General features: G+C 36.2%; 1 protein-coding gene across 5 annotated transcripts in view; it reads right to left on the reverse strand.

The window, feature by feature from the left end:
• The window catches only part of LOC150109321 (Na(+)/H(+) exchanger beta-like), a 489,491-nt gene that overhangs the window by 192,640 nt on the left and 270,141 nt on the right, over positions 1-26,710 (reverse strand). For all 5 annotated transcript variants that reach the window (XM_090412496.1, XM_090412499.1, XM_090412495.1 and 2 more), the window contains 4 exons: positions 25,003-25,073; positions 24,765-24,876; positions 16,753-16,834; positions 6,134-6,229 (listed from right to left, as the gene is read on the reverse strand). In XM_090412496.1, the coding sequence (XP_090268622.1) occupies positions 6,134-6,229; positions 16,753-16,834; positions 24,765-24,876; positions 25,003-25,073 (361 nt within the window). The remainder of the gene's footprint in view (positions 1-6,133; positions 6,230-16,752; positions 16,835-24,764; positions 24,877-25,002; positions 25,074-26,710) is intronic.

The raw sequence follows: 26,710 nt of genomic DNA on the forward strand, positions 1-26,710 counted from the left end.
GGGTCCATTGGAAAAAGACTGAACTGTTTCATAAAAGTTTTTTATTTTTTATTTTTTAATGGAAAGATTGTGTAAAGTTATCTCTGAAGCTGTTATTCATCAGTCAAATTTAAATAAGAAGACTTATCTTCAATTTCCCAGTTTTGGGTGGTAAGAAAGAGTTTTAGTAATCCTACTAAATACACTTCACTATTATAGTTAATTCTTTTTGCTATACGTTAATTACCTTTTATTTTGCTTTGGATTCTAATGGCATTATAGCTCGAGCTCTCTTCATGCTTGCAACATCTCATCTTAGTAACACTTTTTTTTTTAAAGCCTGCTATTCTGTTTTCTTTTAACCATAAATTAACATTAAAATGATCATGAGATATGACTAAAAATTCGGATTAAAAAAAAAAATACAAGTGTTTTATGAAATAAGAGCTAGATTCACAAAATTACGAAATCTTTCTCTTATCATAACTTCTAGCAACTATAATGGTTTCAGCAACCCCTTACACTTGGTATCCAATACTCGGTGTTGTGAATTTGCTCAAAATGGTATGTGCTCAGACATTTAATTCTAGTGCCAGCTAAACTCTTTTACATTATACGGTATGAGTATTATTATTTTTGGAACTCCATGGAGTCAGAAGACTCAATGCGGGAGGTGATTTTCAGAACAGAAATTGCAGGAGGAAGATATGGGATGACCTGGGATCAAGAGGAAACAGTTGGAAATGAAAAGGGTTCTAAAATGAATAAGCAGAAAGGGAAATGCCCCAGTTGAGCATGGAAAAGATCACATCGAATTAGTGGTATCAGTGGAACTAGCTGTAGATCCTGAAATGAGCTGTTGTGTTTGTATACAAATGCTAGAAGTGTGAGAAACAAGGCAGATGAAAGGGTTGAACTAATTGAGTCTGTTCACCCAAAACTTGCTGGAATAAGTGAGACATGGTTAGATGAGGATGACATCCTGACAGGAATAGAGATGGAAGGGTATGATGTATTTCGTGAGGATAGTAGGGGTAAAAAGGGAGGGGGGGGTGCTATTAATGATAGAGAAAGAGTTATGTCCATACAAAGTAGAGATGCAAGAGGGGAAATAGTGCCAGTGGTTTTGAGGCAGTGTGGTGTGAGATAGAGGTGAATGGAATTAAATTCTTGGTTGGATGTTGTTATAGACCTGGTAATGTGGATGGTAGTGATCATGAAATTTATAATCAAATTAGCCAAGCAAATAAGAAAAGAGTGATCATTATGGGCGATTTTAATTATGGCAACATAGACTGGAATGATGAGCTAGCAACTGGAAGTAAAGAAATCAAGTTTCTTGATTTTTTGAGGGAAAACTACCTCAGACAGTTATGTAACAGAGTGGCACGCAAGGATTGAGGATCTTGGATTTGGTCATCTCATCAGAGGATGTAATTATAAATGAGGTGATATATCAGCCACCAATTGGTGAGAGTTACTGTGTGGTGATAACCTGGATAGTTGCCAGCAGTGTGAGGACTTCTGTGAGAAAAAAGGGTATATGTGGAAATACAAAGAAGGAGGGGGGGGTGATTATGAGAGCTCAGGAGACTTGTGGGTGTAGCATGGAATGAGGAGTTAGCTGGAAAAGAGATCAATGCAGCTTGAGGGATCTTCAAGAACTATCTAGTAGTTGCAATGTCTAAATGTATTCCAAGGGTGAGAAGGTTAAATAAGGTAAGTGTGAAATGGATGAATAAAGAGATTAAGCATGATACAGAGAAAAAAGGCATTATGGAGGCAGCATAAGAGAAATGGTGATAACCAATTCCATGAGGATTACAAGGACTATCCAAGGGTATGAACATCAGTTAGATAGTGAAGCCAAAAAGAATCCTAAAGAGTTCTTTCGATATGTAGCCAGCAAAAGAAAGAATGATTATGGAAGGATGATACTGACTGGAGAAAATGGTATAAAGACAGCTGTTGCAGAAGATGTAGTGGAGATACTTAATGAATTGAAAGACCATAAAGATTTTTCAATCTTGTGAATGTGACTTCATGGAGAGATTGAGAGCAGTTGATGATGGGAAGGAGAGACTGACTGTAAATGAGCAAGAGGTGTGTGAGGGAGTTGAGAAAACTAGATGTTAATAAGGCTGTGGTACTTGATAATATATCACCACGTATTCTGAAGAAATGTGCCATGGAGTTAATGCCTGCATTGACATATATTTTTAATACGAGTCTTGTGCTGGGTCAAGATCCTAAGAAGTGGAAGGAGAGCAAGATTGTGCCACTTCATAAATGAGGTGATAGAACTCAAGCATCAAACTATAGGCCTATCTGTGTGTCAGGTGTTGTAGTTAAGTTGTTGGAGAAGCTTGTGAAACTAGGATCCAGAATTGGGTTGACAACAATGGTATTATCTTTGATGGACAGCACGGATTTGCTAAAGGGAGATCATATTTTAGTAATCTACTTACTTATTACAATAAGGTGACTGCTTCCTTTGACAGAGGAGAAGGATACACAGTAATATACTTAGATTTCAAAAGGCTTTTGATAGATTACTGCATGATAAGTTGATAGTCAAACTAGAGCGGATGGGGTTGGATAATAGATTAGTGCATTGGATTGGAGACTGGCTATTTGATAGGTATCAACAAGTTGTGTATGGGGGAGCAATATCCAGGAAAAGGAAAGTCACTAGTGGTGTGCCTCATGGATCTGTTTTAGGGCCATTACTGTTTAACTTGTATATTCATGATATTGGTAAAGATTTGGATATTCAGTTGTTTGCAGATGATGCAAAGTTGGGACAAACCATGAAGAGTAGAGAAGATGTTGTGGCCTTACAAGAAGACTTCAATAAATTGAGCGACTGGACACAGGAATGGGGATATAAGTTCAATGTTGCAAAATGTAAGGTTTTAAAATTTGGGAAACAATGAAAAAAAAATTTGGGATGCAGAATTTATGCTTGGTGAGGATATATTGTCAGAGGTGGAGGAAATAAGAGATAGTGATAGTGGATAAGGGTCTGAAATTTAGGGGACACATTGCCAAAATTGTGAAGACAACACAAAGACTTCTGGGAATGATGCAGAGGACACTGACTTGTAGAAGTAGGGAGATTCTTGTTCCATTGTATAAGGCTTTGATTAGGCCACACATGGACTATTGTGCCCATATTTGGTCACCTGGTTTTCAGAAGGATGAAGAGATGTTGGAAATGGTCCAGAGGCAACTGACTAAGGTAGTTTCTAACATCCGGAATGTCGAATATAAGGAAAGACTGAGAAGATGCAATTTGCAGAGTCTGGCAGACAGGAGGAAGAGGGGAGATATGATAGAGACCTACAAGTTAGTAAGAGAATAAAAGTTTAAACATTAGTAAGGGGTTGTTATAGAATCGATGTTAGAGAGGTTCTACAGAAAACAGTGGAAGATCAGGGGTGAACCAGAGGTCATCTCAGGAAACTGTATAGGGAGGGTGTGAGAAGCAGTTTTTTTTTTTTTTTTCATGCAGAGTTGTGAATGGGAATGCCTTGCCTCAGAGTGTGGTGTCTGCAGAAAATTGGAGTGTGTTTAAAGCACGGTATGATGAACTGTGTGTATGATAAAAGTACCTCCCAGTTTAGTTTTTGACTCCATGGGGTCTCAGGTAGTAATAATAATAATATTCAGAATTGAAAAATTCACCATCCACTCAGGCAATGCATTCCACTTATTCACTACTCACCATTCAAAAAATCTACTTTTAACTTCTTTCCTCACATAGCCTGTATAGAGTTTCCATGAATACCTTTTATTCTCTTTCTCACCAACTATTATTCCTTTGAAATATTTCCCCTATAACTATCTCACCAACTTATGTGTCTCGATCATATCATCTCTTCTCATATCTGCAGAGAACATTCTCATAATCTTTCCTTATACTGTACATTTCAGAGATCCAAAACACTCATCTCTACACTCTCTCTCTCTCTCTATCTTTAATCTTTCCTTATTGACTAGATATTCAAGTGATAAGATCTGTGTAAAATCCAAATAGTTGATAACATCAATTTTCTGAACACTTTTGCAATGTGTCCACTGAGCATCACCTTACTATCCACCAACAACCCTAGATCCCTGGCTCACTTCACTTCCCAGGTGAATTTTTCCACCAGTAAAATACACCTTGCACCATCTATCACTGTATAAAATGCATGGCTTTATGGTTAGCAATATTGAAATGATCCCTATTCATCTGTCCATAAGATAACCAATTAAGATCCTCTCATAACATCATGCCAGCTGTCTGGCATTTCTCTCTACAGTTTAGTATAGTTAGTAAACAATCAAATATTTCCTCTCAGGCATTATCCATATTGTCATTATATAAATTAATCAGCAATGAAACAGAACCAAACACTTTGTGTCATGTCTCATGTCATTTTTCTCATTCAAAACATTAACCCCACCATACACAATTCACTAGCTTCTATCAACTAACCTTTCTTGCAATTATGCTACCAAATGAATATCATCCACATCCTTCTCAATTTTAACTTTCTCTCTTTCAGTTTGTCATGTGCTATTATATAAAATGCTTTGCAAAATCTATAAAAACAACTATGTAAGCATCTTTTCCCTTGTCTCCATCCTCTTAAGGTGGGTAAAAGGACACAGTGGGAGGGACATCTGTGGAAGTTAAGTTTGTATGCAGTTAAGAAAGGAGCAAAGGCTAGATTTTTATTCTCATAGAGGCAAACATGAGTGAGTGGGATGAGCAGTTTGCCTGCTGAAGTAGTGAGTGCATTTAGTATGAATGAGTTTAAGAAAAGTTATGAGAGATGCCGAGTGATGTATGGCCTCCCTTGATGAATCGTTGACCCCCTCCCTGGAGGTCTAAAAAAAAAAAAAAAACAACAACAACAACAGCTTTCTCCTAGTTTCCCTTCCCACATTTCCTCACCCAATCATTCTACAAACTATCTGATATAACAATATGTATAATTATGTGTTAGTTTCTCCCATAAAATGCAGTTTCTGGATGTGGCTGTTGTACTGCATAGATAAAGTTAAAAATAAATGTGTCTGTGTTTGGCAGATGAATAAATAATTTTGGGAGGAAGAGTAAGATTTTTATCTGATAGTAGCAGGGTTTTTCTCCTGGAACTCGGGTTTTTTATCCTGCATGCAGACAAATCGGCCTTCAGAACACACACTCACACACACAATTTGCAGACAACAAATACTGTTGTTGGTGATGATTGGTGGTAGATGCCACTGATGTTACGTAATAGTGTCATAGTAGAAGAATTAAGTAGTAGTGGAGGTGAGATGTATTTAGCGAAGCAGAGTAGAGTGCCCTCCTGCGATGAGTCCTTGGACTCCCTGGAGTTGTCACATAATAATAATAATAAATGCAGTTGTTTTTTTTTAACTTTTGCTACTTGTGCTGCTACTATGGGACTTCAGCTGACTTTTATTGGTAGTTCATAATAAACCATCATTTCATTATAGCTGTGCTTGCTATACATACATATATATATATAGTGAGTATATATTGTATTTCTTCAAAATGTTTTTGAAATAAATCATGAAATTACATGTTAATGCATAAAAGACATCTTAGTATAAAATGTGTTCATGAGACCTTGGTATCCTGTTAATTTTTTTAATTTATAATTTATTTGTCACTGAACACATCCACAAAAACTGTGCTGTGGTCCAGCTGCAAACTGTAATCCACCATCTAGTAACCTTGATAATGCATTATTCATAGTTGAAAATTTTCACTTTCTTATTACTCTTAATAATGATATATTTACTTGTTATTTAAACAATATACTATTAAAATGAAATGAAAAGGTCAATAATTTCAGTTTTTATTTAATTATTTCATTATTTGTACTTTTACATTTTATTTCATTATCTATTAAAAACAAAATGAAAAAAAAATACATAAAAGAGAGATCATAATTTGGAAATTATAAAATAGATATTTAAAGAATTATGTTGCTTTGTAGCAGCAGAATAAAGCATATATATAAATAGAACCAGAACACATAACTGGAACAGGATAACCCATCATTGTAATCATACCGGTTATTTTAAAAGTATTGAAATTTTGATTACTAATATAATTATAAAAGCATGGTGATATAATCCTATAGCTTACCTCATCATTTTGCTAAAATATTTCACTGTAGTATATGATTTCTGGGAAATATTACATCGTGCATACTGAGCCTGAACAAGTCCGCAGCCAATTATGCTAGTAATTAAAAAGAAAAACTACATAAACATTATTTATGAAATATGGTTTAAAATCTAAATATATTCTTCTTCTATTATTATTGTTTTTACTACACCAACCTCAATGGTGTCTGCAAATTCAGTGTGGGAGGTCCACTTTAATACTATAGCAACATATCGATCATACTAAATCTTAAACTCATTTATGATCCTAGTATTTCCAATGTATTCTTAGCAGTTTTCCACTCATCCATCACTTTTCATGTGAAAAATCTACACCTCATTCCATCTTTACACAACTTCTAGGGATGTTCTTTTCATTCTAATCCTCTCATCTTCTACTCTTTTTGTAATCCCCTCTGTATTAATTCAGTAAAATCCCCTCAATAACTTAAATCTCATCATATCACTATTTTCTGCTTATCCACCAAGCTCTGCAATTCACATTTCCTCAACCACTTCCCATTATTAATGTTCCAAGTGTCTTGATATTGTCTTGGCCACTTGTATCTGTACCCTCTCCATTGTTTTCACATTACTTTTTTTTTTTCCTACAGTGGCTTGGAAAGGACTGGTTATTGACCTAACCTAAAAACAAACTACTGTGTTTGATTATAAATGCAAGAAGTATCAGAAATAAGGGGGATGAAATGGTTTCAGTGATTGAGTTTATTTGCTCCAAAATCACTGGAATAAGTGAAAAATGGCTAGATGAAGATGATATCATAACAGGAACAGAAATGGAAGGATAGATACATAGACAGCAATATATACACTTGGTGGGGAAATTTTAAAGGAGGTAGAGGAAACGAGAAATCTGGGAGTGGTGGTGGTGAAAGACAAGGACCTGAAATTCAGGGGCCACATTGCACAAGTTGTGAAGGCCTTAATCAGGCCTCATATGGATTATTGTGCACAGATTTGGTCACTGGTTTTCATAGTGATGAGGATATGTTGGAAATAGTCCAGAGAAGATTCGCAAAGGTTGTCAGTGGCCTTTGGAATGTAGAGTGTGAGAACAGATTGAGAGAATATAAATTGCAGCCTCATGAATATGAGGAAGAGGGGGGGGGGTATATGATTGAGACAGATAAGCTAGTTGGGGTTGTTATAAGGTGACATGGAAAAGATTTTTCATAAAATGGAAGGAGGGGGAGAGATAGAACAAAAGGATGTGAGCAGAGGAGTGAGAAGAAGGTTCTTTGCATGGAGAGCGGCTGGTAAGTGGAATGCATTGCCTGAGTGTGTTGTGAATAGATACACTGAATCATTTTAAAGCATGGTTGGATGAGCATTGTGTGACAATAGTGTGTACTTTCCAGGATGAGTCTCTGATTCCGTGGAGGTCAGATGTTAATAATAAATAATAATAATTACAATTAAAACTAGGTGACAAAATATGAATACAATAATATATGTCATCTGACCAATGCTTTATACAGTATACGACAGCTACGCTCTTATCCCACTTGTCACTATTTATCATACTATAATGCAATTATGCTAATGTTAATTATATATTAAATATAAATTAAATATTAAAAAATTAAATTAAATGAGAATATAAATCATAAATTAAATATTAATTTAATTGTTTTAAAATTTTATTTATTTATATTTACATGACGTATTTTTTTACATAATACATGTAAAATGTTTTACGTAAAATACAGGTAGAAAGAGAATTGTTGATATCTTTGTATCTGAATACATGGAAATTCAAAAGAAATCAGAAGCTGGAAAGAAAATAAACCGAAGAAAACTTTATTGTTCTCCAATTCAAATAGAGGCAGGCATAATAAAGATCTACTTCTTCAGTTATGAATTTTGTTGCTGTTTTATTTAAGATGCTCATTCTAAAAAGATATTTGAAATTGCTGATATGATTCTAATTATTTGTTCATTGAATTTTTCTGAAAATTTCATAAAGAAAGTAAATTCATTCTAAAATGGTTAAAGATGCAGATAGAACCAATTTGATTTATGATGCTGTAACTGCATCATAAATAACAAGTAACTACAGTGCATAGTGAATTGAAGCAGAAGTTGCTTCACTGTATTTTGAGAATGTGCATAAATGAAAATAATAATGACAGGTATCACATATTATCAGCAATTCTTGAGTGAGGAGAAGAGAACAGGTAGAAAGAGAATTGTTGGTATCTCTGTATCTCAATACATGAAGATTCAAAGGAAATCAGAAGCTTGAAAGAAAATAAACTGAAGGAAACTTTATTGTTCTCCAATTCAAATAGAGGCAGGCATAATAAAGATCTACTTCTTCAGTTATGAATTTTGTTGCTGTTTTATTTAAGATGCTCATTCTAAAAAGATATTTGAAATTGCTGATATGATTCTAATTATTTGTTCATTGAATTTTTCTGAAACTTTCATAAAAAAAGTAAATTCATTCTAAAATGGTTAAAGATGCAAATAGAACAATTTGATTTATGATGCTGTTATAAGTACGTGCAATTTCTGTGTTAATTTTCCTCCTTTTTTTTGTGTGTCTTGAAGTAAGAGAATGAATTCAATAATAATATTTTGTCCAGAAAGGGATAAAAACTATTTGAATATATAATTAAAAGTGGCATTTTAGAAAAAGTGATTTCATACTTTTTCTTGTTGTGACCTGTGGTATATATATTAGTTCTTGTGTAGTTAAATTCCAATGATTTTATGTTATATATATATATATTTGCATTTTTGTAAATTATATTTGTTTAGTCACTGAGTCTCTTAATGAGTTAAATGGTTAATGAAGTAAATTAAATTATATGAGATATTCTGCAAAACGAATGCGTGAAACTTGAGAATAGACAGAAAGTTGATTTAGAACTGTTTTAGATTTTTTTTATTTACTTGATTATTTATTATATTGAGAATCAAACTACTCAGAATCAAAACAGGAGGTATATATACAATTGAATTACATCTAACATAAAAAGTAACAGTCAAGAGGAACCATGCAATTTTGGAACTAATAGGATTACATCAAATAAAAATGTACAAAATGAAACTCTTAATCAAGCATTTAAGAAATTGAGTTCTATAAACCGACTTACTTATTGTTGGAAGTTTTTTCCCACTTGGTTAGACTATAATAAATTTAGTTTAATCCTTTATCCAAGTGTAAGCAAACAAAGTTTGTGCCTGAAGTATCTTCTGGACTGAGGCAACTCATGGTAAAAGTGGACTAAGTTCTCATCACTTGTCTTAGTATCTCCCATAATGCAAAGCATATCTCCTTGCAGACATGTATAATGCTGTGCATTAAGGGAAGGGCCACAACCCAGACTGGTTTTGACCTTTAGTGAGGTCTAGTCAGTGGTGATACTAAGGTGGAAGTAATGGAGAAGTCATATTTACTTATACGAGTTGCCAAAAGGCGTACCACCTTATTATTAGATTACTCTGGATTTACAGAAAGATGTTGGAAGTTTTTTCCCACTTGGCTAGACTATAATAAATGAAGTTTAATCCACCTTTGCATTATGGGAGATACTAAGACAAGTGATGAGAGCTTAGTCCACCTTTAGCACGGGTAGCCTCAGTCCTGAAGATACTTCAGGCACAAACTTTGTTTGCTAACACTTGGATAAAGGACTGAACTAATACTTAAATTTCGCAAAGGCTTTTGATAGATTACTGCATGATAAGTTGATAGTCAAAGTAGTGGATAGGGTTGGATATTAGATTAGTGCATTGGATTGGAGACTGGCTATCTGATAGGTATCAACAAGTTGTGTATGGGGGAGCGATATCCAGGAAGGTCGCTAGTAATGTGCCTCAGGGGTTTTAGGGCCATTACTGTTTAACTTGTATATTAATCATACTGGTAAAGATTTGGATGGAGATATTCAGTTGTTTGCAGATTATGCAAAGTTGGGACAAACCATGAAGAGTAGAGATGGCCTTACAAGAAGACTTGAATAAATTGAGTGACTGGGCACAGGAATGGGGATATAAGTTCAATGTTGCAAAATGTAAGGTTTTAAAATTTGGGAAACAAAGATGGGATGCAGAATTTATGCTTGGTGAGGATATACTGTCGGAGGTGGAGGAAATAAGAGATCTAGTGGGGGGTGATAGTGGATAAGGATCTGAAATTTAGGGGACACATTGCTAAAATTGTGAAGACAACACAAAAGCTTCTGGGAATGATGCAGAGGACACTGACCTGTAGAAGTAGGGAGATTCTTGTTCCATTGTATAAGGCTTTGATTAGGCCACATATGGACCATTGTGCCCAGATTTGGTCACCTTGTTTTCAGAAGGATGAAGAGATGTTGGAAATGGTCCAGAGGTGACTGACTAAGGTAGTTTCTAACCTCTGGAATGTCGAATATGAGGAAAGATTGAGAAGATGCAATTTGCAGAGTCTGGCAGACAGGAGGAAGAAGAGAGATATGATAGAGACCTGCAAGTTAGTAAGGGGGTTGTTATAGGATCAATATTAGAGAGGTTCTACAGAAAACAGTGTGAGATCAGAATAGAACCACAAGTCACCCCTGAAAACTCTGTAAAGAGGGTGTGAGTAGGGGAGTGAGAAGCAGGTTTTTTTCATGCAGAGTTGTGAATGATTGGAATGCCTTGCCTGAGAGTGTGGTGTCTGCAGGGAATTTTTTTATTATTATATCACACCTCCAGGGAGTCCAAAGACTCATCGAGGGAGGGCATCAACTCTACAACTCTTCGTCTCACTTCTCCACCAACTTTCATCATCTAACACCAACGCCATCTACTGCTGACTTCCACCACTAGTACTTTCACAGGCAATCACAAACATCCATGCCCATGGCAGGATTCGAATCCGCAGCCTTTTGGCTGGAAAGTGGATACGCTAACCACTAGGCTAACGGCACTGTGTGTGTGTGTTAAAAATTGGAAGATAAAAAATTTGAGTGTGTTTAAAGCACAGTATGATGAGCTGTGCGTGTTTATGATAAAAGGACTCTCAGATGAGTCTTTGACTCCATGAGGTCTTGGGTAATAATAATAATAAATAAATTTTGCACAAAAATTAGTACATTTAAGTGATTAAGAATATGAATGAACTGCTACCATCAGTACTGAGGATGCCATTTGGTTGCAAAGACCTGGCTTTAAATTATTATTATTATTATTATTATTATTATTATTGTTCTGGGAAACTCCAAGGAGTCGACAGACTCATCGAGGGAGGCCCTAACATCATGTCAAGAACAACTATTCAACATTCACACAGTATCTATCATACCTTGCCTTGAACTCATTCACGGTCGTAGCACCCACAACAGACTCTGGAAGCTTATTCCACTCATTTACCACTCTCCAAGTAAAGAACCTAGCTCTAACACCCTTGTCAACCACGCTCTTGCCCAGCTTCCATGCATGGCCCCTAGTCCTCCCATCACCAGTCATATTTTCAAAAATATCTTCTGGATCAATCTTATAAAAACCCTTCAGTAATTTGAATGTCTCAATCATATCACCCCTCCTTCGCCTATCGTCCAATTTCTGCAACCCACAAATCTTCAACCTATTCTCATAAGGTTCATTCCACAGACCTGCTATCATCTTGGTCACTCGTCTCTGGGCCCTCTCCACTTCCTCCCTATCACGAAGAAACCCTGGTACCCATAGCTGGGCACAGAAGTCCAGATGGGGTCTTATCAAGGCTCGATACAGAGGAACAACAACTTGTTCGTCTCTGCATGTTAAAGTATTTTTCAGAAGCCAAGTAATTTGGTGAGCTGTTTTAGTTACTTTTGCAATGTGCCCCCTAAACTTCAACTCCCTATCCACCAACACTCCCAAATCCCTGGCCTCATCAATCTCCTGGAGTATGATTCCACCAATGCGATATACTGCTGCTATTCTTTTCACCCCAAAGTGCATAACCTTACACTTTGCCACATTAAATTGACATCCATTTTTCCTAGCCCAGTCCTCCAAACTATCCAAATCATCCTGTAAAATTTTGACATCTTGTGCACTCACAATTGCTCTACCCAATTTTGCATCATCAGCAAACAAGTGAACACTTCCTCTCAGATCCTTTCCAATATCATTGATGAACAAATTGAAAAGCAGTGGTCCAAGAACAGAGCCCTGTGGCACTCCACTAGTCACAAGACGTCTTTTAGACTCCACTCCTGAATAAACCACTCTTTGATATCTCTCCTTGTGCCTGTCTACAATATGAGGAACCTTTATCAGGGCTTTTCAACTATGGAAGTATTGGGTTGTTGTTGTTTTTTTTAATTCTGAAAAACAGGCAATTCAGACAAAGAACACATATACTGAAATCCAGATAAAACAACCTACCATATACTAAAAAGGTTTTCTACCTCCATTCTATAAAACCGTTTAGCAGCTTGAATGGTTCTATCATGTCACCTCTCTTCCTTCTATCTGCCAATTGTTGTAACCCACAAATCTTCAATCTATCTTCATACGGAACATTCCACAAGTCCACAACCATCTTGGTTATTCACCTTTGAATCCTCGTAACCACCTTCACATCACCAAGAAACCCAGGTAACCAAATCTGAGCACAATAGTCTGGATGTGGATGTATCCAAGTCTTACAATTTATAAGCATAGCAAACAATGCAGATTGACCTGCATTGTTTGCAGAAGGAGTGGAGTGTGTCTGAGCCATGTGGCCATAAGTTGACCTGAGAGGGCTTCGTTATGTGGATGATGTGTTTGCTATTTGGCCAACTCCGCCCCACAAAAACCCACTATTTGGCTTCGTTATGTGGATGATGTGTTTGCTATTTGGCCACATGGCTCAGACACACTCCACTCCTTCCTAACACACTTAAACAACCAACATCCCAGAATCCAGTTCACCTTAGAAAAAGAGGAAAACAACACCCTCCCCTTCCTAGACACTTTAATCACCCGCCAGCTTGATTGATCTTTGGTTTTCTCTGTTTACAGAAAACCCACCCACACTGGCAGATACATTCACCAGCAATCCCCCCCCCCCCACAACAATATGGGGTGATAAAAACACTATGTAACAGGGCAAAATTAATCTGCTCAGATGACAAGGCCCTGACTATGGAACTAAACCACATCCTCAACACTTTCTTAGCCAATGGCTATAACCCCAAAAAAATCCAAAAAATACTAAAACCTGTAAACCACAACCCCCCTCCCCCCCTCCACAATAAAGACTACACCAAGTCTATCACTATCCCCTACATCCAGGGCACCTCTGAAAAAATAACTAATATCCTCAAAAAATATGACCTTACTTCCTGTTACAGACCATATAAAAAGTTGGCATCCCTTATCCGCTCTACCAAAGACCAACCACTTCCCCTAGACCTACCTGGTGTATACCAGGTCCCTTGCAGCTGCAAATTGTCCTACTTTGGCCAAACAGGCAGAACAACAAATATCAGGATTTCAGAACACCAAGACTACATCCGGTTTCACCAGTACAGCTGCTCTGGGTTGGCAGACCATGCCTTAGCTACCCACCATAAAATTCGTTGGAAGAAAACAAAAATAATCCATCGCAGCAAGTTTAAATATGAAAGATTATTCAAAGAATCTTCAGCAGCTCTAAAAAACGTTCCTAACCTCAACAAATTTGGGTGCATGAAACTGCCCCAAATTTGGGAGACTTTCATTATGAGAACTTCAGCCCAACTGCCAAGACTACCAAATTAGCCCGCAAGAGGGCACCATTAGGACTTTAGGAACAAAATTAGTTTCTTACTTTCTTCCTCATTTGCTTTGTTAGTTCCTTAGTGCACATACCATATCTTTATGTTCCTGAAGATGGCAATGTGACATTGCTGAAATATAGAAGTGATTCATTAAAGTTATCTTTAATTAAATACTTCATATGCGTTGTTAATTCCGTAAATTAATTACCAGTTATGTCTAACCAACGTATAAGTCTTACTACTATACAACAAATAATGGTACAAAGCGAGTTCAAAACTGTCAACACTCTTCAGTAGTACATATTACAAAAAAAAAATTATTCACTATCTCTGCAAAACAGGGAAAAATGCAACACATAATGTATCTATGAGAGAAATGTATATGTTTGCTGCACCAAAAAAAAACAGAATTAATTTTTACTGCATACAATCTCTTCCATAACACATTTCAAGTCAATCATACATTTGTTATATAACAACAGTTATTAATATTCCATTATATTAATAACAGACTACATCGAGTAATGGGATGATGTCAATATGATATAAATTCAATAAAGAGGTCATAAATAATAATAAATAATAATGTGATTGCTATATTACTGATTTTCAGTGCAAATGCATAAAGATTATTATTATCCCAAGACTCTCCTCCCATGAGTTAAACATGTCGCTTTAGGGCCTTTTGTTGAAAGTTTTTTTCCAGTTGGTTATACTATAATTAAAGATGCCAAGAAATTATATTCTGAGTTTAATCCTTTATCCAAGTGTAAACAAACAAAGCTTGCATGTGAAGTAACTTCACAACTGGGCAACTCGTATATATAGTCTAATGATTTCACATTACTTGCCTTAGTATCCCATAATGCACATATCCTTACAGACATGTATAATGGCAATCCCCCCCCCCCCAAGATCACTATAAACTCAGCAAGAATGAGCGACCCAAAGGATCATTTTACTCAGCGGTGGTTCCACTCAGTGACAGGCCCACACTGTCGCGGAGAGGAACCGTCAGTGGTGGCTCTATCCAATGGCAGACTCATCCCCAACACCACGCAGAACTATGAGCTCAGCAGTGGCCCCACTCATATCTCAGTGCAGCAACCACAACAACAGGAGCCAGACCCATAAGCAATACCAAGGTTGAGGTAATGCAGAAGTCATATTTTCATATACAAGTAGCCAAAAGATGTCACACCTTATTACTAAAATACTCTGGATTAGAGATAGATATTGAAAACTTTACCACTTAGTTATACTATAAATTAAAGATGGCAAAAAATTATATTCTTGGTTTAATCCTTTATCCAAGAAAGTTTGTGTATGAACTTCACAACTAGGCAACTCGTATACAGAGGCTAATGACTTCCTTAGTATCCCATAATGCGAAGCACATATCTTTATGGACATGTATAATGCTATGCATTATACTATGCAAGTGATATGAGGTCATTAACCTCAATATATGAGTTGCCCAGTCATAAAGTTACCTCATGCACAAAGTTTGTTTGCTTACAATTGGATCAAGGATTACACCAAGAATATAATTCTTGGCATCTTTAATTTATAGTACAACTAACTGGAAAAACTTTCAACATCGATCTCTTATCCAGAGTATTTTAGTAATAAGGTGTGACACCTTTTGGCTACTTGTATATAGAAATATGACTTCTACATTACTTGAACCTTGGTATCACTTCTGATCTTGCTCCCACTAATGCACTTTAGCATTGAAGTAGTTGCTGCACTAAGATATGAGAGGCTCTGCTCAGGGGCGGGTTTTTGCCGGTCTCTGAGTGGGGTCACCACTGAGCTAAAGGCTCTGCTCTGTGGTGATCAGTGAATTGCCTGCAATTGGGCAGAGCCAATGTGAGGATTCCTCTCTGTGGCAGGGTGGACCTGTCACTGAGTGGAACCAATGCTGAATAAAATGATCCTTTGGATAACTTGTACTTGCTGAGTTTAGAGTGATCTGGGGGATCACCTCAGTTTTTGTAAGGATATGTGTTTTGAATTATGGGACACCAAGGTAATGATGTGAAGTCATTAGCCTCTATATATGAGTTGCCCGGTCATGAAATTACTTCACGCACAAACTTTGTTTGCTTACACTTAGATAAAGTATTAAATGAAGAATATAATTTCTTGGCATCTTTAATTTATAGGAGGTCCCTTTGTGATACACACAGCTCACCATACCTTGCCTTAAATACATTCAAATTCTCTGCAGACACCACACTCTCTCAGGCAATACATTCCAACCAATCACAACTCTCCATGCAAAAAACCTGCTTCTCATGCCCTTGCTCACACCCTCCTTATACAGTTTCCGGGAATGACCTCTTGTTCTCTGCACCCCCCCCCAATGCCCATCATTTTATGAAAAACCTCTTCAATGTTAATCGTATAACAACCTCTTACCAACTTGCACATCTCTATCATATCTACCCTCTTCCTCCTATCCTCTAGATTCTGCAAGTTTCATCTTCTCAACCTTTCTTCATACTCAACATTCCAGAGACCGGAAATTACCTTAGTCAATCACCTCTGGACCCTTTCCACTATCTCTTCATCCTTTTGAAAATGACATTACCAAATCTGTGCACAGTAGTCCATATGTGGCTGAATCAATGCCTTATATGAGTACAATGGAACTAAAATCTTCTTACTTCTAGAAGTCAGTGTCCTCTACCTCATTGCCAGAATTCGTTGTGTTGTCCTCACAATTTTGGTGCTGTGTCACCTAAATTTTAAATTCTTATCCACCATCATCATGATGAAATGGTTATGCATGTACACTCTTTATTATCCATCACATGATGAGTTACCATACTTATGATAATAATAATATTAAAAATGTGGAAAATACCTGATAATTCCAGAAAAGTGTACCATTTCAGCAAGTAGATATGAAAAATAAGCTATGGCAAGCATTGCAAGTGGTTCCACAACTATAAACAAAAAAAGCAGATATGTAGTTCACTATTCATAAAAAAGTAATCATATGAAAATATTTGACAAATATAATATAATTTGATGTGAAACTTGCTACCAACTTCTATTTTTTTTAATCCTTTACCCAAGTGTAAGCAAACAAAGTTTGCCCATGAAATTATCTTCAAGATACTATGCTACTTGTACAAAGGCAATGACTTCACATTAATTGCTTTAGCATCCCATAATGCAAGGCACACTTCCTTTTACAAGTGCATAATACTAAGAATTAATGGGGGGTTGCTACCCAGACCAGTTTCAACTTTTGAGGATTTCATTGCTTCAATATCCTCAGACTTCCAAAAACTCATGAGTGACCTAAAAGAAAGTCACTCTGTGATGCAGCTCAAAAGGGTCTAAAAAATCTCTTAACTCTTCCCAAAACACTGAGTTGAACCTTAATCCTGCAGAGCCACAAGCAGGTCAGTCATCATTTTAATCCTTAGCCCTATGATGCAGCAGCAGCAGCAGACAAAAACCCACTACACACCAAGCAACAACTACACATGGCAGCAGACAGGCTCAGAGTGCGCAAGGGCTATCACTCCACCAGAGAATAATAGGGACCCCTCTCCCTGGGAAGCACTCAGACAAACATAAAAATGTCATCAGTGGGGACCACACCCAGGAAGATACTAAGGTTGACTGTTTACTGTTCTGGCAAGATGGATTGATTGGACCTGTAGTCCTTTATCCCATTGTTGGATTTGCAATAAAATTTCTAGATTAAGGAATATTATTGTGCACTTTGCTTGCCCATATTGAGCTATTGACTACCATTGAGTTCATATCCCCCCCCCTTTTATTTTATTAAAAAAAAAAAACTACTTGTTTGGCATGAAATTTTGGGATGTCTGTCCTGAGATATTTGTTTTAGTCTACTGCTAGGTGGTAAACCATAACTGGCTTGGAATATTATTGAGCCTTTGGCACACCCATTTTGGTATTCTGACAGTGGGTTTTAAAAAAATTACTTGTTCAGTATGGTTTTGGGACGTTTGTAAGGTAAGGAAGGTGTAGAAGAGGAGTGAGGAATGAGACTAGCCTATTTAATCTTGTTTGAAAAAAAAAAAATAATAATAATAAATAAGTTCTGCAAAAATTATCTCATTACAGATGGGATCAAAACCCCAGTCTTTCCCAAAGAACTGGTCAAACTATTCCATCAGAGAGTCATGAATAGTTTTCATTCTTCTAAAATTAAATTTTTCCATTGAATAATCATTATATTTAATCAAATTCTACTTCTTGTCTTTTATGTTTAACTTATTTGTTAAAACTTCAATCTTCAATAAATTAGAAATATATTTTATTATAATTATTATATCACAGGACATTTCAACATTTGTTGAGATATATCAGGTGCTCTATATCAGCAGTTCTTAAACTGTTGGTTGCGACTCTCCAGAGGAGTTGTGAAAAAGATTCTGGGGATCACATGGTTATTTAAAAGGAGTTGCTGATAAAAAAAAAAAAAGTTAAAGGACCTGTGTTTAAGAGCAGAACAGTGTTATTTAGAGCTGAAAAACAAGTATTTTAAAAATAATTGGTGATATTGGAATCAATTTTAATAGCTATGGTGCTTATGAAGATTCATTAAATTTTTTGATAGTTATCAGGAAAAAACTGTTACTTATATTATACATATATTGACTGTCATGGTGCCAATGCATACCACAATAATGGTAGCTGAATTCAATATGCAGAATTTTGTTCACAGAGCATGTGTGAAATATTTGCATTTGACCTTACTTCTTCTCTTTCATTCACATTTCAATCAATTGCTTCTTGGAAGAATGAGCTGTGCTAAAAAAAAGTGTTTTTTAAATGGTGTGTGACTTCTGTCGTGAATTGTGCTACATTTTTTTCAGTAATACAAGTGGTGTTACTTTTGGAGTTTAGTTGTTGTTTATATCGTGTTATTTTGCATTACTGAGAAGGCGAGTTCAGAGTTGGATGCATCTATGGTGAAAGAGAAGAAGAGAATAAGTTTTCGTATTTAGTTATTTAGTATAGTTAAATATAGTTTATACTTAGTATCGCGTAAGTAAATTAGCTTACAGTACAGCATATAACATAGTATAGTAGAGCGTTTAGTATTTAGCACTTAGTTGTAGTAGTTCCTCAGCACTATTTGAATGATGGCGGCAGCCACAGCTCCAATTTAGTATAGAAAAATGGCATGTCACCAAGTCTTCCCTCATTTAAGGACTCTATTTTGCATAACATACTACAGGATTTTGTAACATGCAGTACTTGTGGTATGTATGCATCATGGCAGTTTGATACGTAATGGGTGAGAGAAGGAAGAATGCATATATGAGCAAAATGTAAGCAATGGGAGGAACTTAGTGAGTTAGATATTACAATAATGATCTTTGCATCAGGGGTGGGAGAATCTCAACCTAGAGAGACGATTAGTGTGATAGAAGGTGAGAATAACGAGCGGAATATGAATGAAAAAATAAGAGTGGGGAGTAGAAGGCTTGAATGATTGTGAAGTTTTTGGAGATTGTCTTGATTGTGAAGATGAATGGTGAGGAAGAATGGTTAACTTGCAGAGAGAGAGAGAGAGAGAGAGAGATAAGTGAGCTGAAAGAGGAGGTGGAATGTCTCAGGAATGAGATGAGAAGTATGAAAGATGAGATAAGGTGAATCAGAGTAGGAGTCAGAGAGAGTTATGGGAATGATAGAAGAGGAGAGAATAGAAACAGTAGAAGAGAAAGAGAGATCTAACAGATAAGCTTAGGTGTTGATGGTTATTCATGACTTATTTTTCACAGTATTAACAACACCACAAACACTTTTATCAACAAAGATGTTTTATTAACGCTTATATTTCGCTGATTTTCAACTCAGCATCATCAGAGCACAACACACTTGTAAACGCGACAGTGAGTGAGTAAAACAGTATAATTGCAAAAGACAAAAGATCTAAAGTCCTATTTTTTGGCACCCTCTAACGAAAAAAAAAACAGCAGTTATCCAGGAGTTTTTCTTAGGATAACTGTCTCCCAAATTTTTGGCAAATTAATGCAACCATATTTGTTAAGGTTGGGAGAATTCTTTAAAGCCATTGCTGACTCAAAAAATAATCTTTCAGATCTATAACGACTCCTAAATAGCACATTCGTTTTCCTCCATCTAATCCTGTGTGAAGGAGTGTCCAAAGCGTGGTCTGCCAGTCCCGACTTGCCATAGTAATAGTAGCGAATGTATCTTTCATGTTCTTCCAGGTGGATGTTCACTTTTATCATGCACTTAATTCCTGAACCATTAAGCACTGATTCCTTAACCACCTCTTTTTTTAACACCCTGATTAATTTTTGTATTTCTCTTGAAAAAGTGTGCTGAAAGATATGCAAAACTTCTTTGAATTTTAAGCTAATATATCAATTTTTATAGTTGCTAGCTCTAATGTGATGTTCATGCTGACAGGGGTCTCTACGCTGGAGAGCATCTGATTAATATATATATTATTATTATCTGAGACCTCCAGGGAGTCAAGGACTCATCGAGGGAGGCTGCAAATTACCCAACCCATCTATCATACCTTCCCTTAAATTCATTTACAATAGATGCACTCACTACCCGTAAAGGCAAATTATTCCACTCACTCACTGCTCTCTGAGAAAAAAACCTAGCTCTTACCCCTTTCTTGACTGAGAACAACCTTAACTTCCATGGATGCCCCCGTGTTCACTCCCCACCTTCCATATAATGAAAAATTTCATCATTTGAAATGCTATAACACCCATTCAAAAGTTTATAGACCTCTATCATATCACCCCTCTTTCTCCTCTTAATTAGAGTCTGTAATCCACAATCTGTCCTCATAATCTAAATCCCAAAATCTAGATATAATCTTTGTACCTCTTCTTTGCACCCTTTCCACAGCTTCTTTATCCCCTTGGAACACAGGAGACCAAATCTGCGCACAGTAATCCAAGTGTAGTCTTATCAAAACCTTATAAAGAGGCAAAATTACTTCCTTATCCTTACATGTCACGGTTCGCTTCAGCACAGAAATTATCCTCTGAGTTTGTATTTGCAATTTTTGCTATATGACCTTTGAACTTTAAATTCTTATCCACCTATATACCAAGAACCCTTGCCTCTTCAGTTTCTTGTAGCATAACCCCGCTAATATAATATGCTGCTGGATCTCTAATCACGCCAAAGTGCATCTTTGGTGTGATTTACACTTACTGATTTACACTCACTAAAATTAAACTGAGAGCCATTTTTGTTTGCCCAGATTTCCAGTCTATTCAAATCATTTTGTAATTGCTGAATATCAGTAGCATCCCTGATTGCCCTGCCTATCTTCGCATCATCAGCAAACAATTGCAAATCTGATGATAGACCATGCTTGAAGTCATTAATGTATAGATTGAACAATAATGGCCCAAGGACTGAACCCTGAGGTACACCACTGGTTACCTTAAATATGGCAGATTCACACCTACTGTATACCACTGTTTGATATCTGTCTGTTAACCATCCCCTGATCCAAGTCAACAGATTATGTTCCAATCCCATATTCTCCAGTTTATGCAACAACAGCCTATTGTGTGGTATCCTATCAAATGCCTTAGAAAAATCCAACATTATCATAGTGTATCCATTTCCTTTATCCAACTCAGCCATAACATTGTTATAAAATATGAACAAATTTCTTAAACATGACCTTCCTTTAGTAAACCTATGCTGTTCCCTGCAGAGTATAGAATGATTGTCTACCCATTTCTCTATGTGAGTTCTTGCCAACTTCTCTAAAATCTTCACTACCACACCAGAAATACTAATAAGTTGGTAGTTAGATACATCAGCTTTTGCACCACCCTTGTGCAATGGAACTATATTACATTCCTTCCATTCCTGTGGTATCATTCTTGAGCTGAGACTGAGTTATACAAATGTGTGAAAGGCCTAGCCAATTCAGCTGAACATTCCTTTAACAAACAGGCAGATATTCCATCTGCCCCTATTGACAAATTCTTATCTAGGTTATGCAAAAGCTCTTCAACCTCATTTCCATGAACCTCTAACTCTTCATCCAATGTAGCAGGAGCACTGTCACCATGTTACATACACCTGGTTGATATATCTTAGCAAAGTGAACACTCATTAACTGAACAATCTCCTTAGCTTCCAACACTCATGTACCATCTGCATTCAATAAAGTTATTCTTCCACATTCATTCTTTCTTTTGCTTGCGGCATAATGATAAAATTCTTTTGGATTGCTTTTAGCTTGCATGGCCAATTTCTTTTCATACTCCGTTTTAGCTTTACTCACAATACTCGTTACTTTTCTGGCCTGAGCTTTATATATTTCATAACTCCTCTCACTCTTATTCTCACGACACTCTTTCCACATCATCTTCTTCTTGTGAATTTCTAGCTTAATAAGGCTGCACATCCATTTCACACCCAACCTATTTAGGGATATATTCAGATACCGCCTCATTTAAGCACTTTTCAAAGATTCCCATGTATTGCTGACATTTTTTCCCTTCAGTAACTGATACCATGGGACCAAAGATAGTATTCTTCTAAGTCGATCATAATTTCCATATGAATTTCATATGAATTCTTTGTAGTCCAGCATGTAGCCTGTTTTAATTTGAGCTTCAATACAAGTAGATACTTCCCAAGAAAGAACAGCATGATCACTGTCACCAATTGGTGGTAAAATAGCTATATTCTTGACAGAGATCCCTTCTGACGCTATGAGAAAATCCAACACTCTTTGACCTCGAGTTCCTTCTTTCACATGCTGCTTGAGAAAGTTATCCCACAACAATTCAATAAATTCCTGTTTCTGATCATGAGATTTCTCTTCTACCCAATCAATGTTTGGAAAATTAAAGTCATCAAAGTCACCCATCTTCACCAGCCTTGAAGATGATCCATGTGAAGGATGTCCAAAAGCGTAACAACACCAGAAATCATCGATCAAGTGCATTATATGGTATTGGATGACCGGTGAGTCAAAGTGTGTGAAACTGCTGAGACTATAGGCATTTCAAAAGAATGTGTAGGATATATTTTGCATGAAGAATTGCATATGAAAAAGCTTTGCGCAAGATGGGTGCTGCGCTTGCTCACAGCAGATCAAAAACACATTCGCATGAAAATCTCTGAACAGTGATTGGAGCATTTTAACAAGAATAAAACTGATTTTGTGCATTGATTTATTACTATGGATGAGACTTGGATTCACTATTACACGGCAGTGTCCAAACAGCAGTTAAAACAGTGGACAGAAGCGAGTTGCTCAGTGCTATCAGCAGGAAAGGTCATGGCATCGGTGTTTTGGGATGCTAAAGGCATTTTGTTTATCAATTATCTTGGAAAGAGTAAAACAATAGCCGGGGAATATTATTCTGATCTTTTAACTGGTTTGCAGAAGAAAAAAATCATCTTTCATCAGGACAATGCACCTGCCACAAAGGTCTTTTGGCAATGGAAAAATTAAGGAATCTGCACTATGAATTGTTGGAACATCCACCCTATTCCCCAGATTTGGCTCCCTCTGACTTCTATCTCTTCCCAAAACTAAAACTTGTTGGCCTGGTTGGCTGAGTGGTTAACGTATCCGCTCTCCACCCAAAAGGCTGTGGCTTCGAATCCCGCCATGTGCATGGATGTTTGATTGTCTGTGATACTAGTGGTGGTGGTCGGCGGTAGATGGCGTTGGTGTAGATGATGAAGGTAGTTGTGGTTGGTGAAGACAAAGAGTTGTAGAGTAGATGCCCTCCCTCGATGAGTCTTTTGGACTCCCTGGAGGTGTTATGTAATAATAATAATAACAACAAAACTCTTCCTTGTTGGTCAGCATTTTTCTTCAAATCAAGAGGTGATTGCAGCTGTAGAGGGGTATTTTGCAGATCTTACTGAGAACTACTATAGGGACGGGATAATGGCACTAGAGCATCACTGGAATAAACGTATTAGTGTTAAGGGAGATTATGTTGAAAAATAAAAATAATTTTGAAATAATAAATTCGTTTTTTCATTGTTAGGCCGAGAACTTTTGAGACCACCCTCGTATACACAATTTGCCTCTGTAAAGATATTTCAAATGGTTTGCTCATAAAATATCTCATTGGATTAGGATAATAACAAGAATAAACAGCTCTCTTCAAAGAATGACTAAAGCTGAATTTCATTGCCTAGTGCCTTGCTTAGTGAAGTCATATATATTGAAACATATACCATATATAGACTCTGGAGTTATCAACATATAGAAACCATTATGCTTATGAAATAACAGAAACTATCATTGAAGAAAGAGGGTTTTTGAGGTGTTAGAGAAAGTGGAAGGATAAGGGAATAGAGAGGTTTCTGATTATAGTTGTTCTGAGAAGTGAAAGGGATGAAGATATTAATTTTTCATTTTCTAAAACTTTTTTTTCTCTTTTTTATTTATATAGACTCCCAGAATATAAACTCATAATTTACGAAAGGAAGCTGTGAGGAGGGGTTTCTTCACATGGAGGATAGTTGAACCATGGAATGCATTGCCTGATAGAGTGATGAGAGTATGAATGGTCAATGAGTTCAAGAAGTTGTATGATATACTTTGTGTTTTCTAGGATGAGCCTCCCACAATGAGTCTTTTGATTCCATGGAGGCCTAAATCATCATCATAATAATAAAATAATCATTACTAGGTGCACTCTGAAAGCAATATATAAAATATTAATATAGGAATCAGTGAGTTTAATTCTTTATCCATTTTACAGAAACTTAGCCAATGAGAGAAAATATAGAGAAAATAAATGAAAGATTCTGAATTAGTTGTGAAAGTGGTGCGAGTGCCTCATTATAAGAATTAAGAGTTACATTTGCAGGTTCCACAAGGAGAAGAAAACTTACCTCTTACACCTTCTGTGTGCTTGGTTATAAGAGCTGTCATGATTCCCATTATAATACCAATGATTAAACCTCCGATGCTGACACAGAAAAATGCAGCCCCTCCAACAGCTACCTATAAGTGGGAAAATATGTTTAAATAAAGTTTTATCAAAGATTTCATATTAACACAGAAAGTAAAACACAATTTCTAACATTTAGAGAGGAAGGAATATATATATATATATATATATATCTTTACCTGTTCAGCTGTGACATAGTCTGCTTCAGAAAATCCTACCATCATCATATACAACACCACTGTTACAGCATCTGTTAAAAGTGGCTCATTAATTTCACATATAATAATATTATCTCAGTTAACTCTGTCAAATAAAATGTTACTATTATTGAGAATTTTAAGCAAACATATATAAATGCAAATATAAAATCTTGCTCAGACAATAATACCAAACAATTTTAAAAAATGAACAAATCCATAACCACAAAAAAATAATATATATATTAAAAAAAAAAAACTTGCACGTTAGATGCTATCTTTCTGAAAATTTTTCCTGTTACTCCTCTAAAATGCAAATCAATACAATACAGAAAATGTGCTTATTTTCTTAAGGGGCATCCCTGATATAGAAACACTGGTTATTCCTATGATTAAATATTAAAACATAAAATGATAAACATTCAGTCATATATTTAAAAAGTGACAACATGAAAGATGTTTTTAGATATACCTTAGGGAAGATCTTGATGCTCTTAGCTTGTTGATTTTAAACTTTTTGGGACATAATTTTGATAGATATAAACTCCTAACCCAACCTCTTACAAGGATAATGAATTGCAAGAGGAACTGAACTCACAAGAATAATAATTTACAAAAGGAATTACTATTATTATTGCATGACACCTCCAGGGAGTCCAAGGGAACTCATCGGGGGGGGGGGGGACACCTATTCTACATCTCTGTCTCCACCACTCAATCTACCAACAACAACGAACGACAACTACCATCATCATCTACACCAATGTCATCTACCATCCCCCACCACCACCACCACTGGTATTTTCACAGACAATCACAAACATAATGCCCACAGCAGGATTCAAACTCACAGCCTTTTGGCTGGAGAGTGGATACACTAACCACTAAGTCAACCAGGCCATAATGAACTTCCATGAAGAATGTTCTATGTATTTTTTGTTTGTTCATTCTTCATGCAAATTCATTATGTCACACAGTATGTATTCCTCTGGTTTTTTTTTTTTCAACTTTCCATATATTTTATCTTTATATTATTCTCTTCTGGTAAAAAAAAAAATGCATGCTTTTTTTAAATCTATTTTAAGATTTTGAATTCCTCTTGTAATTTATTATCCTATTAAGAGTTTGTGTTATGTGCTTATATCTATCAAAATTTTGTCCCAAATATTTTAAACTCAGCAAGCCAAGAATAAGAATATCTTTCCTAAGGATTGTCTAAAAACATCTTCATGTTATCACTTTTTTTTTATTATATTGAATATATATATATATCATTTATGTTTTAATATTTAATCACAGGAATAACCAGTACTTCTATATCAGAACTGTCCCTTAAGAATATAGACAAATTTGCTACTGTATTGAAACTCATTCATATTCACTAATGTCATGCCCTAGGGGTCTGTTTTGGGGCCATTGTTGTTTAATTTGTATGTAACTGACATTAGAAAGAGCTTAAATGGGGGATATACAGTTGTTTGATGCAAAGTTGGGGAGAGTTATGAGAAGTAAAGCAGATGTTGTAGCTTTGCAAGAGGACCTAAATAGGCTGTCAGAATGGGTAAGTGTTTGTAGGGGGGGGTATCAGTTTAATGTTGCAAAAGTGTTAGGTTTTAAAATTTGGGAAGCAAAAATGGGATGTAGAGTACAGGATTGGTGTGGATATTTTAGAGGAGGTGGAGGAGATGAA

Source organism: Typopeltis vanoorti, chromosome 2, assembly GCF_054136105.1.
Source record: "Typopeltis vanoorti isolate ZY-2024b chromosome 2, IOZ_Tvanoo_1.0, whole genome shotgun sequence".
In the NCBI taxonomy this organism is placed as follows: domain Eukaryota; kingdom Metazoa; phylum Arthropoda; class Arachnida; order Uropygi; family Thelyphonidae; genus Typopeltis; species Typopeltis vanoorti.